Source organism: Suricata suricatta, chromosome 7, assembly GCF_006229205.1.
Source record: "Suricata suricatta isolate VVHF042 chromosome 7, meerkat_22Aug2017_6uvM2_HiC, whole genome shotgun sequence".
In the NCBI taxonomy this organism is placed as follows: domain Eukaryota; kingdom Metazoa; phylum Chordata; class Mammalia; order Carnivora; family Herpestidae; genus Suricata; species Suricata suricatta.
In genome coordinates, this window is record NC_043706.1 from 25,174,012 (window position 1) to 25,187,030 (window position 13,019).

At 42.7% G+C, this 13,019-nt stretch overlaps 1 protein-coding gene across 1 annotated transcript; it reads left to right on the forward strand.

Annotated features, from left to right (window-relative positions):
* Positions 1-307: 307 nt before the first annotated feature.
* SERPINB1 (serpin family B member 1) lies at positions 308-8,275 on the forward strand. Its single transcript, XM_029945356.1, has 7 exons — positions 308-413; positions 1,601-1,776; positions 3,527-3,664; positions 4,625-4,742; positions 5,678-5,820; positions 5,908-6,075; positions 7,769-8,275. The coding sequence occupies exons 2-7, from the start codon at positions 1,609-1,611 to the stop codon at positions 8,171-8,173; spliced, it is 1,140 nt and encodes a 379-aa protein (XP_029801216.1). The 5' UTR covers positions 308-413; positions 1,601-1,608; the 3' UTR covers positions 8,174-8,275.
* Positions 8,276-13,019: the final 4,744 nt, after the last annotated feature.

Genomic DNA, 13,019 nt, shown 5'->3' on the forward strand with positions numbered 1-13,019 from the left:
TTTCTCTTATCCTGGAGGCCCCCCTTTTCCCTTATGCAACAGACCCCCACTTTGTTTTCCCCACCAAAAAATGAAACCAGTCTCAGAGTTGGGAGTGTATCATACATAGATGATCTCAGTCATTCAGATTTTAGTAAGAAATAGCCCATCAGATCCTTGCCAGGGATCTGCGTTTGCCGGGAGTTCAGAGAGATGCTGATTCCCTGTGAAGGACACTGCTCCAGGCGCGGAGCCCACACGCAACTCAGCCTCTATGGACGCTCAGACTCCTAGGAAGTCATCTGAGGGAAGAGCCAACGCCCTGCCCGCCCGCCCGGAGGCACTCCCCTTCCGCCGTTATAAAAGCCTTTGGTCGCGGCGCTTCTTCCTACACCTCGCGCCCCACTTCCCGGAGCCCGTCCAGTGCGGAGCCGGTAAGACCCGGGACGGGGGCGCAAGGGGGAGGTGGGTCCGGCGGGAAAGGCCAGTCCGGAGCTCCGATGGGCCCGGAGCTCGGATGGCCGGTGGTCTCCGAAGCCCCCTCCCGTCTGCGCCGACTGCCGCCGGCCCTGCACTCCCGCGCCCCGGACGCAGCCGCCGCCTCCAGCCGTGCGCCCCGTCCCCGGGCGCCCCCGATCAACCCCCCTCCCCCAACCGCGGCCGGGGCTCTAGGCCACCCAGGCCCGCGGGGGGGGGGGGGGGGATGGAGATCGGGGCTTGGCGGCAGAACCGTAGCCTGAGATCAGAATGCTTCCCTTCTTGTTCTCTCTTCTTCCCTGATCTGTTTGTGCCAGTTTCCAGGCGGCCGGGCTAGTGCCCGCCTCTGGTTTCTCCTTTCTGCGGTGGAGGAGGGGAAAGGAAGCCAGGGCGATCCTAGAGATTCTTTATCAACAACAAAAATGTAGTTTATGACTCACACGCTAAGCAACCAGCACAGCTAGTAGTCTTCCCTGCATACATGCGGGGACATTGAGGCTCTGAGAGTGGGTGGCTGGTCCCAGATGGTAGGCCAGGTGCGCCTGCCTACTTGTGCACTGCCTTTCTGGCGGGAGTGGCCTGTCACCTTCTCCCTGTCGGGCTGCTTTGCCTAACCCTGGGAACTGCATTGGGGTTTTAAACTCCCACATCCTACACTAAGCTCGGGATTCTTAACCTCTAGAAACGTTAGACTGTCTCAATAATGAGGGCAGTTATATCTCCTTTAATAGACTTTGCAGAGTTATGATTTTCTAATAGAAACATTCTAATTTCAGGTAAATATGGGCAGTGGATCCATTGCCCAAAGGAATGAGAGACTTGAACCAAAGAGCACAGAAACGTGTGTGCTCCTAAACTTAGGAAAGGCCTAGTGTGCGCTCCTCCTCAGGCTCACCTGTCTGCAAGGCCAGAGCCTTTTAGGGTACTCTGGGCTGGATCCTGTGTCACTGCTGAGTCCCTGGCCAGTCACCCTTAGTCTTGCATTTGTGCACACGCTCTCCTGAAGAGAGAGAGAGAGAGAGAGAGAGTGAGAGAGTGCAAGTCCATGGAGGTTGGCACCAGCTGAGGAGGACATGGGGAAATACGCTTGCCTGATTTGCTGGTGTGGGCAGTGGGCAGCTTGGGCCTCTGTTTTGTGTTGCAGCTTTCACCATGGAGCAGCTGAGCACAGCAAACACCCAGTTCGCCTTGGACATGTTCTGCACTCTGAATGAGGACAGTCCTACCGGGAATATATTTTTCTCTCCGCTCAGCATTTCATCAGCATTGGCCATGATCCTTCTGGGGGCTCAAGGCACTACTGCAGCACAGGTGTCCAAGGTCAGCAGAAACAAATACAGACAGCCTTCTTTTCCTTCCAGTTCCCTGCTAATGTCTAGTCTGTGCTGAAAAGTGCCTTTGAGCTCTTACAGTGTGTTTTTAAATTTGTATTTCTCTGTTCCACAACTATACATTGTGAGGTCAGAATATCAGAAGAAGCCCCAAGAACAATCCATTTGTATGCAGGTTTCATTCATGATCAAGACCTTACCGAGCACCTGTTATGTACCAGGCACTGTTCTTCATTTGGTTGAGGGAACAGCGCTGGAGAAAGCTGACAAAGCCCCTGCAGTGTGCCCCTTGTAGTCTGGTGGGCTTTCCTGGAAGCCATAGCATCTCTTCTTGGACTAGGATTTGCCAGATTCTGCCTCGCATGTGATGGCCTGCTCCTCATAAGTAATGCCTATTATGCAACATTACTTTTGAGCATAATGACACATAGGAAATACACCACAGTGAAGTTGGCAGTGGCCAGCTTTTAAGAGGACAAGGCAACCGTGTGATTCTGTATTCCCTCCGCCTAGCCCGGTGCCTGGCACCAAGTGCGGCTCACTGGGCTGTGATGTAGCAGTGTGAGCAGGAGCAGGAGGCCCCCGCAGGGAGAGAGTAGCAGCTGTTAGGGGCAGGTCACTAGCACAGCAGGAGAAGTGGTGATGCCTGGCCCTCCTCCTGTCCTTAAGGTCGGGAGGGCACTTCTGTACTAGGTATTCTTTACTTCAGAGAGGGGAACTCTGGCTTTCCTTGGAATCTAGGGGAAAAGAGTGCCAAAAGTGCTCTTTCTAACATACCAGTCACAAACTGCAGGGCACCTGCAGCTAGGGAAGGTCCAGCCCCGGATTCAAGCTGACTGACCTGTTCCCGCTGCAAAGCTTCTGCTGCTCTGCTTTATGGAGAACTAGTCATCTTCATCAATGCAGATACGAGAGCATTTAAAGTTTTTCAACAAATCCACTTCTTAAAAGTTTTTTATTTTTTTACCCCATCGTACTAATTATTAGTTGCTCTCACAGGGTAATATCAGACTCATTTTGAGGCTTTCTAGGGACTTTATGACTTCAGTAAATAATAGTTTTAAGATCTCCCCCACTTCCAACGAAGCAGATTGATCATAGCAACTGTGCAAACATTCCATATGTTGGAGAGTGAACGGACTTTGTACACTGTGTAGGTTTGTTCTTTGTGTCTTAAAAACAAGGAGCCAGCTCAGCCCTCATAAAACCATAAAGGGACTCTTGATCTATAACTGATGCATGGGGGATTAAACTTTTGCCAAATGTTAAGTTTAAAGAAGTTATTTTTCAATAAGTGAGTTACTGATGCTAATGGTATAAGAAAAAAGATTTCCTCTCTCTGTAATATCTTTTGTTCCTACATAGAAATGATTCTTATTTTTACTGTTTATTTCTGAGAAATTTCAGTGAAATTATATTAAATGCAGAATAAACACACCATTTAGAATTTTCTTTGGATAAAAAGCAGACTTCCATGAATATTTAATTAATCCCTCATATTGCAGAGCTATAATTATAATAAAAAGTGATGTAAAAGCAATTTCTAGTGTAATTATTGTGTCTCACAAATCTATACATTTTAGACTATTTATTGTTCTTCAATGAGAAATTAATAAAATGTTGGGCTGGGGATCATGAATAATCAGTAATAAAAACACATTAATTTAATATAAATGCCAAGGAATCACTTTATAATTTCAAACTAAGCAGTTATAAAAAGAATGTTTTCTTTATTTTAGGCTTTTCATTTTGATACTGTTGAGGAAATTCATTCAAGATTTCAGAGTCTGAATGCTGATATCAACAAACGTGGAGCCTCCTATATTCTGAAACTTGCTAATAGGCTATATGGAGACAAAAACTATAATTTCCTCCCTGTAAGTACTTGGCACTTCATGGTCAAAAACTTAATAGACAGAGGCACCTGGGTGGCTCAGTTGGTTGAGTGTCCAAGTCTTGATTTTGGCTCAGGTCATAATCCTAGGGTTGTGGGATCAAGCCCGGTGTCAGGCTCTGTGCTGAGCGTGAAACCTGCTTAAGATCCTCTCCCTCTCTCTCTCTCTCTCTCTCTCTCTGTTTCTGTCTCTGCCCTTCTCCTCCACTCTCCCCTGCTCATGCACGCTCTCTCCAAAATGGAAAAAAAATTTTTTTAATGTTTGTTTAGAGAAAGAGAGAGAGAGAGAGAGAGAGCATGAGCAGAGGAGGGGCAGAGAAAGGGAGACAGAGTCTGAGCTGTCAGCACAAAGCCCAACCTCAGGGTGGAACTCGAAAGCCCTGAGGTCATGACCTAAGTTGAAGTCGGCTGTTTAACTAACTGAGTCACCCAGGTGCCTCTCTCTTTCTAAAATTAAAAAAAAAAAAAAGCACTCGCTAGACAATCCAGATTTTTTCTAGCATAACCAAGTTCATATAAATCATTTTTAATGATTATAAAAATTAAGAAAAATGGTACAGAATGAAAACATATGACAGAATTCCATTAATCTATGTGGTTTCATTTTATAGTCTTCACAGTGAAAAAACTGATCTGGCTGTTTTGCTAAAGCAAGAGTGAATTCCACAATTCATTTCCAAGTTCAATCAGTGTTCGCTTATTTATGAAAATGTTAGCCAAATGTTGGAAAAGGGTTAATTTTACACAATACTGAAACTACTGAACAACAGTACTATACTACTTAAAAATACTTAAGATGGTAAATTTAATGTTATGTATTTTTTACCATAAAAAAATATAAAATTAGAATTTTTCTTCTTCAATAAAATTTATGCCCTTTTGGACCATTTCTGCTTTGAAGGATTTTAGGAAACTAACATTTCCTTTTTTTTTTTTAAAACAGGAATTCTTAGCTTCAACTCAGAAAATGTATGGTGCTGAACTGGCCAGTGTAGATTTCCAGCAAGCCTCTGAAGAAGCCAGGAAAGTGATTAATGAGTGGGTCAAAGGGCAGACAGAAGGTAAGAGACCAGGCAGAACCTAGTCCTTCTCTTCCTGCCAGCTTCCCCACCTGCATCTGATTCCCCCTCCCTCTTTCCTGTTCCCTCATTTGGACCCTGGGAATCTCAGAGTTCATCCTGGGAATGAGCTCTGCGCTGCCCAGTTGGACAGCGTTCGGGTGTAGAAATTCTTCCAAGAGGAAATTTCAACGTGAGTTAACTGAAGTAGCTAAATACATTTTCCCCCATATGTTCCCCAAACTACATTTTAAAATTAAAACTCACATAGTAGGATAAAAGGAATAAAAAAATTTTGAGGAAAATCCAGCCTGGCCCAAATTATTTAATATACATATGAAAAGAAATATCCTAATACTTGTGAATGAATATTCACCAACTGCTGTGGTCATAATAATTTTTGTGAACTTCTTGTCTAAGAAATCGGGGAAGGTAGCTGGGCCGGTCCGGTACACGTCTCTCTAACCTAGTCGTGGAAGGAGTCAGGGCACCGAACACTCGTCTTCCATATAAAGAACTGTTCATGGCCACGCTGTGGTCAAGGTGGATCCTTTGTTTCAGTGGAGTAACTGTCCGACCTTTTGGATATTTATTAAAATCTTTTGTGAGAGTGGGCTTCTGCTTAGAAGATTTGAAAAAGTAATTTACCAGAGACTCAAAATATTTTTGTTAAGGATATACATATTTTTCCTGAAAAAGAATGGCCATTCACATAATCAGCCTCATTGTTTACCACCAATTCCAGAAGAGGAGAATTTTCCTGTTTTGGCCCTTTGGCCTTTTATTTGGCATATACTAGGGATTTCCTAACTTAATACCATGTTGAAGGAAAATTAAGTACAGAATATGCTTTTGAATTGCATTGCTAATCCAATGTCAGTTCCAATTTGGGATTCTGATATGTGGATCTTTTATGAAAGTTAACTTTATCATTTTAGGGAAAATCCCGGAGCTGTTGGCTGCAGGTGTGGTTGACAGCATGACCAAGCTGGTGCTGGTGAATGCCATCTATTTCAAAGGGAACTGGGAGGAGGAGTTCATTAAGGAAGCCACTGCCAATAAGCCCTTCCGCTTGAATAAGGTGAGGTGATGTGCGGGCTCAAATTCCTCTTTGCTCTAAGAGAATGTAGATAAAAATGTGAGCGAGGTTTTTTTCCCACCTGTTCAGAAAGACACAAAAATGGTGAAAATGATGTATCAGAAGAAGAGATTCCCATATGGCTACATCGAGGACCTTAAGTGCCGCGTGCTGGAACTGCCTTACAGAGGCAAGGAGCTCAGCATGGTTATCCTGCTGCCGGATGACATTGAGGACGAGTCCACAGGTCTCACGAAGGTAAGGCTCCCAGCTCCCAGCGTCACGTGCCCTGGCGGACTGATTCCGCCTGTGTGGTCTTGCGTGCTCGCGCTGGCAGTAGGTGCTTGTTATGTGTTTACTGATGTGACTTTCTTTTCCAGTGCTCTGTCATTCCTTTGTAAAGTAGCTTATGGCTTTATTACATTTCTACTCAGAAGCCCTAAGTTTCAATTTTCAGCTGTCAGTGAACAGATGTGGTGGGAGCATCTAAAGATTTATATTAAATGCAATGGGCCAGTGGCAGCTGATGGCAACTCTCTTAAAGAACTTTAGGGGAAAGTGCAATATGATGAGGGTTGTTTTATTAAAACAAACTTTAAAAAATTAAAAACCCCAGGGCTGCCGGGGTGGCTCAGTTGGTTAAGTGTCCAACTTTGGCTTAGGTCATAATCTCACATCTCCTGATTTTGAGCCCCTTGTTAGGCTCTGTGCTGACAGCTCAGAGCCTGGAGCCTGCTTTGGATTCTGTGTTTATTTCTCTCTCTTCCCCTCCCTTGCTCGTGTTGTCTCTGACTCTCAAAAAATAAAATTTTAAAAATTTAATGTGCTATAAAACCTTATTACACTGCTCATTCTCTCTGCAATTCATATAGATTGTCAATTAAATTTCCAATAGCTACACAGCATAAAAAACTCATGTGACATATCAGCTTGAGTCCTAAGCCTGTGTCCTAATATGAACTTTGTATATGGTTCCTATTCTGTGTCATTTAAAGCTTATGCCATCTCTTGCCAAGGCTCAGACTAGGCAAAACTGTGAAGAGTATTGTTTTTCTTCAGTGTGTCTAGGCTGCTGAATGGTTTTTCTCTACCATACTTGGTGCCCCTGACCATACTTGCTTTCAAGAAGGGGTCTAATATTAGCCATTTCCAGGTTTAGAGCATGTATTAGAATCAACATGTTCTTTCTCTCAGTTGTATCTCCATACTCATCTCTTTCTCTGATTATATAAAAGAAGTCTCTAGCCTCATGGAAGGAATAATCAGCATCAGTAGAACAAGAACAGTAGAACAAGTAGAACAAGTGTTCTAGCCCAATAGTAGTAATTATAAGAGTAATGAAAATAGTTGTCATTTATGTAGCACTTACTATGTGCCAAGCACTTTTTGTTTGTTACCTAATTTAATACACAATGCTGTATGTAGGTACTATTGTTACTCTTTTTTAAATAAGGAACTAAGTCTTTTTCTATTTTTACCTAGGAACTAAATCTATTAGGGTTTACTTCAACTCCGTGAGGTTCACTGATAACTACTGTAATCAGTGGGATTCAGAATAAACAGAAGAAACTTTTACATTTTCTTCTATATTACATTACTTGGCTGCTTAGGATAATACAGCCATCACGACCTATCACAGTGAGCTGGTGTGAGGGGCTTAGTAATTCCTGGGTGGGTAGATGGGTGGGCAGGTGAGTGTACGGGCAGGGAGATAGATGGATACTTGATGGACCCAAGTCCAGAGTTCCTGTACTTGGGCCCTTGATGGCCAATATATTATCACCAATCACTAGAATGAAATGAAATCTTTCAAATGGAATCTGCTTCAGCAGAAAACACAGAGGAGACTAATGAGCAACTTATGTAATTGGTCCATTCTTTTTAATAATGCGTTACTAGTTTACTTACCTAAAGTTGTTTTCACCTCTTCTTTTTACTATTCCCATTCCAGATTGAGAAACAATTGACTTTGGAAAAACTGCGTGAGTGGACTAAAGCTGAGAATCTGGATCGCATTGAAGTCAATGTCTCCTTGCCCAGGTTCAAGCTGGAAGAGAGCTACGACCTTAACTCCCACCTGTCCCGCCTGGGGGTAAAGGATCTCTTTAGTGGCAGCAAGGCTGATCTGTCTGGCATGTCAGGAGCCAGAGATCTTTTCATATCAAAAGTGGTCCACAAGTCCTTTGTGGAAGTGAATGAGGAGGGCACAGAGGCAGCGGCTGCCACGGCGGGCGTCGCCACCTTTGCCATGCTGATGCCCGAGGTGGAATTTGTTGCAGACCATCCATTCATTTTCCTTATTAAGCATAATCCCTCTGCTAACATCCTGTTCATGGGCAGACTGTCTTCCCCTTAGAGACTGTAAATACAAGGTCAAGCCTAGAGTTTTATAATCTGCATTTTTAATGGTGACAATTTTCATGTATCTTTACCAATAAAACTACCATCCCAAAACGGATCTTCAGTTTCCTTTTAAGTTCAACTCTGTTGGCTGTTTACATACACCCATGAAATGTGTAGATTCTGGACAACATAGTAGTCTATAAAATTGCTGTGCTCTCCTGATGGCCAAAGGAAACATGGTAATACTATAATTTAGTTGAGACAGAATTTTAAAAGTCGAAATAGCCAGTGATTGTAGAAGGGAGGATTAAAAACATATTCCACTGAAATAGAGGAGGGCATCTCAATGAAAAGCCTGGGTTATAAAGACAGACTTGCCTTGGCAATATTTCTAAACCCTTGTTCTATAAGATTAGTATTTTTTTGTTCTTATTCTTTCAAACTGTTGAAAAGTCACCTGGTGATAGTCTGCCTTCCCTTTTTTTCTTCCCCTTTATTCTCCCTGATATGGTGTTTGGGTGGAGAATCACATGGAGTCAAGAAGTGGGTGTCTTATCATAAAAGATTCCAAGAAATGACAAAAAGAATAATATAGCAAGAGAGACTGTTAAGCAAAGAGGGGGTGCAAAGGCCTCACTTGTTAACCATCTTCCTGCAGGTTTTCTGATAAAAGTTCTTGGTTTCCATCATGTGATATATGTTTTTATGACAATGGGGTGGCTTTATACAATGCTGTGGTGGGGAGTTTGGAGGGGGGTCTGCACAACACATGTGCACTCGTTGGAATAAGGCTTGAGAAGCTGCATTGTCTTGCTCCCACGAAACCAGTGGGCTGGTTCATAAACTTTCATAAGATTCTGCAAGCCAGACTGATCTCCGTTCGCTTGTTCACCCTCATCTTAGACAAGCCAAGAATAAAACAGAGTTCTTGGCCTGATAGTACTGAGGCCCGTGATGGCAGGAAGTGAGTACACAGGATAAAGACAACATCTTAGCACATCTGTTGTCAGCGAGCGTTCCTTCCTTCATTTCTTCTTATAGAAGGAAATAAGGTAAAAACTCTAAAGACTGTGCATTGTCTAGGAAGAGAATAAGAGTACAATTACAACTATAGTCTATTTTAATGAGTTAAGGGTGCATGTTGTACAGTCTGAGGTGAGCACTGGAAGAATAGTAAAAGGGTTTATAACTTTCAAAATAAGCCAAAGGGAGAAGGGGAATAACAAAAATGATGAATCCAAAAAAGAAGAAAGAAAGACGAGAGAAAGGTACACAAAGTATATACCAAGTAGTATATACTCTGTAGATACCAAGTAGATACGAAGATGGTATATTAAACTCCAAGTACTTAAGTAATGACTTAAAATGCAAAATTGGCTAAAAATGCTTCAGTTACAAGACAAAGATGGTTAGGCTAGACTGGAAAAGTACCGTATGGTGTTTACAGAAAATATGTTTATAAAATAAAAATACAGCACCTGGGTGGCTTAGTCAGTTAAGCATCTGACTCTTGATTTTGGCTCAGGTCATGATCTCACAATCATGGTACTGAGCCCTGTGTCAGGCTCTGCACTGGGCATGGAGCCTGCTTAAGATTCTCTCTCTCTCTCTCTCTCTCTCTCTCTCTCTCTCTCTCTCTCTCCCCCCCCCATCTTTCCCTCTACCCCCATCACACTCTTTTTCTCTCTCTCAAGAAAAAAAATAGAATTTGAAAGAAAATGAATGGAAAAGATATATATGGTACAAATACCATAGAAGTAGGTGTAGCTATAAATATTTTTGGTGAAACATGGCAAGTGGTTCTAATATTTACCTGACAATATAAGAAGCCAAGAGTATCCAGGACAATTTTGAAGAAAAACCAGGTGAGAGGATATACTTAATTGAATCAAGACCTATTCTAATTACTATCAATGCCATCTTTTACACTCAAAATGGAACCAATTTGAATACTAAGTCATATGGTCATTATATTTATGAAAAATGTAGGACTTCAAAGTTGGGAGTGAAGAAATATAACTTTCAGAAATTTGTTCTGAATATTAGGAAAACAATGGAAAACAATTTAAGTTGATTCAAAATTAATACCAGCTAGACTTTGCTATAAAAGCAAAACAATAAAGCTTTTAGAAACTAGTATTCAAGTATATTTTCACGACTTGTGATTTCTTTATAAGATACACACACCTTTTTGTTAAATTTATTTCTATTTCATTTTTTTACTGATAAATTGAGCCAAGAGAAAATTAAGAGTTTCAGTTCTGTGACACACACCATTAAGAGAGAGAGAATGCAAGCCTCAGGGTAGTCGATATAGGCCAGTGCCCTAGGAGAGTCGTCACATCTGAGTAGTGGTCTGAATGTCCCCAAAGGTAGGGTCCCAAGTCTGAAGCCTTTCCCTTCTTATCTCCCAGGCTAGAACTAAAAATATATATATGGTTAGGGCAGCCAGACTCTATGTAGGCACAGCTCTGGAGAACTGGCTTCAGAATTGTTGTTGTTGTTGTTTTTTTGTAAATGTTTGTTTTTGAGAGAGAGATAGATGGAGCATGAGCAAGGGAGGCACAGAGATAGAGGGAGCCACAGAATCCAATGCAGGCTCCAGGGTCCCAGCTGTCAGCACAGAACCCAGCTTGGGGCTCGAACTCATGAACCATGAGATCATGACCTGAACCTAAGTTGGATGCTTAACTGAGTGAGCCACTCAGGTGCACCTCTTCAGAGTTTTTATGTATCAGAAACCCTGTCTGAAATTATCCAAAGAAAGTGACAGCCCATCCCAAAGAGAAAAGAAGGGTAATCCATTGGGCATTACAAAATCAAGAGGGTTCTTAACATAATCAAAAGTTAAATCGCTTATGTGATTTCTGCATTCGTCTGTTTCTTTAAAAATATTACTGCCATGTTCTTGCCATTTTAAATTCTTCCTCACTCAGAGATAAATCATAAGATTGTAACCTAGAATTCTCATCTGACCATAACTATTTTTCCAATGTAGATCAAGCAGAGACTCACTCAAAGTTCACGAGGAATGATACCAGCACCAGCACCCTGGTGCTTCACAAACCCCATGAGGTGGGTGTTATTGTCTTTACAACAAAGAAGAGGAATGTTTATCACGGCTCAAACTCCAAGTGCAGAGATCTCCTGATTTATCATGAGCGGAAAAGTCCCTGAGTGTCACCATCGAGGTCCATCCAGAGGGATGAGAAGTGCATTGTATGCGGGTCTTAGAGACTCTGCCCCTCAATATTAATGTTACACTTCTACTTCCAGCTGCCAATCTCAACCTTTGAAAATAAAATCTTCAATAATTTTATAATCTCACATAAACTTGCTCTGGAAAAGGCAGAATATAACCTGGAATTGCTTGGAAACAGGAGCTAAAGGGCATTTTGGTGAGTCCTGAAGAGTCGCCATTTTTCCATAGTGCAGATTCAGTTCCCTGTTCCCCTCCAATGTCACTGCCAAGAGCTGAGGTTGCTGCAAAAAAAATGATTCATCAGGATGGGGATAAGAAATATACTGAAAGAAGAATTTGAGAGGACTGAAGAAGGATCTGTTACATTTCAACCTTGGAGAGGTGGCTGGCTCAGAAACATGCACAGATTATAAAGTAGAAAAACATTCCTTCATCTAAAGGCTCAGGGTTCTAATTAGATACACAGAATTTGACACTGGACACTCAGTGTCTGCTGTGACAGGGCCCCATCCACAGAGCATGAGTAGAGTGGTGCAGAATGAATGAATCAGTTCAAAATTATACAGCGGAAGAATAATTTGTAGCGTGAAATCACACATGTGCCATGGAACAAAGATGATTTTCTAGTACACGGGAAGGACAATAAAAAAAGAAGAAGAAGAAGAAGAAGAAGAAGAAGAAGAAGAAGAAGCAGCAACAATGCCTAGCAAAAACAAGAGGATGTTACTGAAAGAGGTTTTCAAAGAGTTCTTGCACCAGTTTTTCCATTGTCTTGTAACTATGTTGAAACAAATGTTGGTAATAAGATATGTTATTTCCTGCAGATAAGTAAGAGTTTCCCTGTAAATTAACGATTTAAATGTATTATCACTGTAAAATATTCTAAAAGGTCAGTTTTCAAAGAGGGAACATACACTGCATAGATTCTATGCAAAATTTGATATAATAGCTGAAATATTTAGGAAATTAGGTAAGATTTTCAACCAAGTTTTATTAAATCCAGGTGTTTTCTTTTCTTTTTTTTAAAAGAAGGGATGGGTAGAGGGGGAAAGAAAGAGAGAATCTTAAGCAAGCTCCACACGGGAACACACACCTCATATCCACAGCGCATCTCACCTCCAGCATTGGCCGTGCGAATCCCGAGTCCCGGGTGGCACCAGGAGAAAACAGCCCCTACCCCTACATGATCCCGGGCAGGGAGTTGGCGGCAGCAGAGGCAGGGGCATGCACCTCATTTCCGGCAGCACCCTGTGCCTCAGGCAGCAACAGTGCAAATCCCGGCCAGTGCCAAGAAAAATTGCTCCCTCCCCCTATGCGATTCTGGCTGGGAAATGGTGGTGGCATCTGTGGGGGCACACACTTCGCCTCCTGCTGCACAGCTTGCCTCCAGCAGTGGCAGCGCAAATCCCTGCCGGAGCCAAGAGAAACTGCTCCCTCCCCCTAAGAGATCCCGGCTAAGAATCCAGCTGCCAAAACAAGTACATCTCATCTGTGGTAGCATAAAAGTATATGGACTAGGATTTTGAAATGAGGCGGGCCTAGAAAATACAGCTTGGCTCAGCTGTGGCACAAGGAGATCAGACTCATTAGAGTGGCCTGTAGCGCTGAGTTCCAGCAGAGCTTGGAGCGCTGCTATTCATCCTCTGCAACCACCAAG

Excerpts from the sequence above, each read along its gene's own strand:
- SERPINB1 (XM_029945356.1), top strand. The coding sequence starts at position 1,609 with ATGGAGCAGCTGAGCACAGCAAACACCCAGTTCGCCTTGGACATGTTC. Across the intron at positions 4,743-5,677 it reads GGTCAAAGGGCAGACAGAAG|GGAAAATCCCGGAGCTGTTG; the intron begins GTAAGAGACCAG and ends TTATCATTTTAG. Across the intron at positions 6,076-7,768 it reads AGTCCACAGGTCTCACGAAG|ATTGAGAAACAATTGACTTT; the intron begins GTAAGGCTCCCA and ends TTCCCATTCCAG.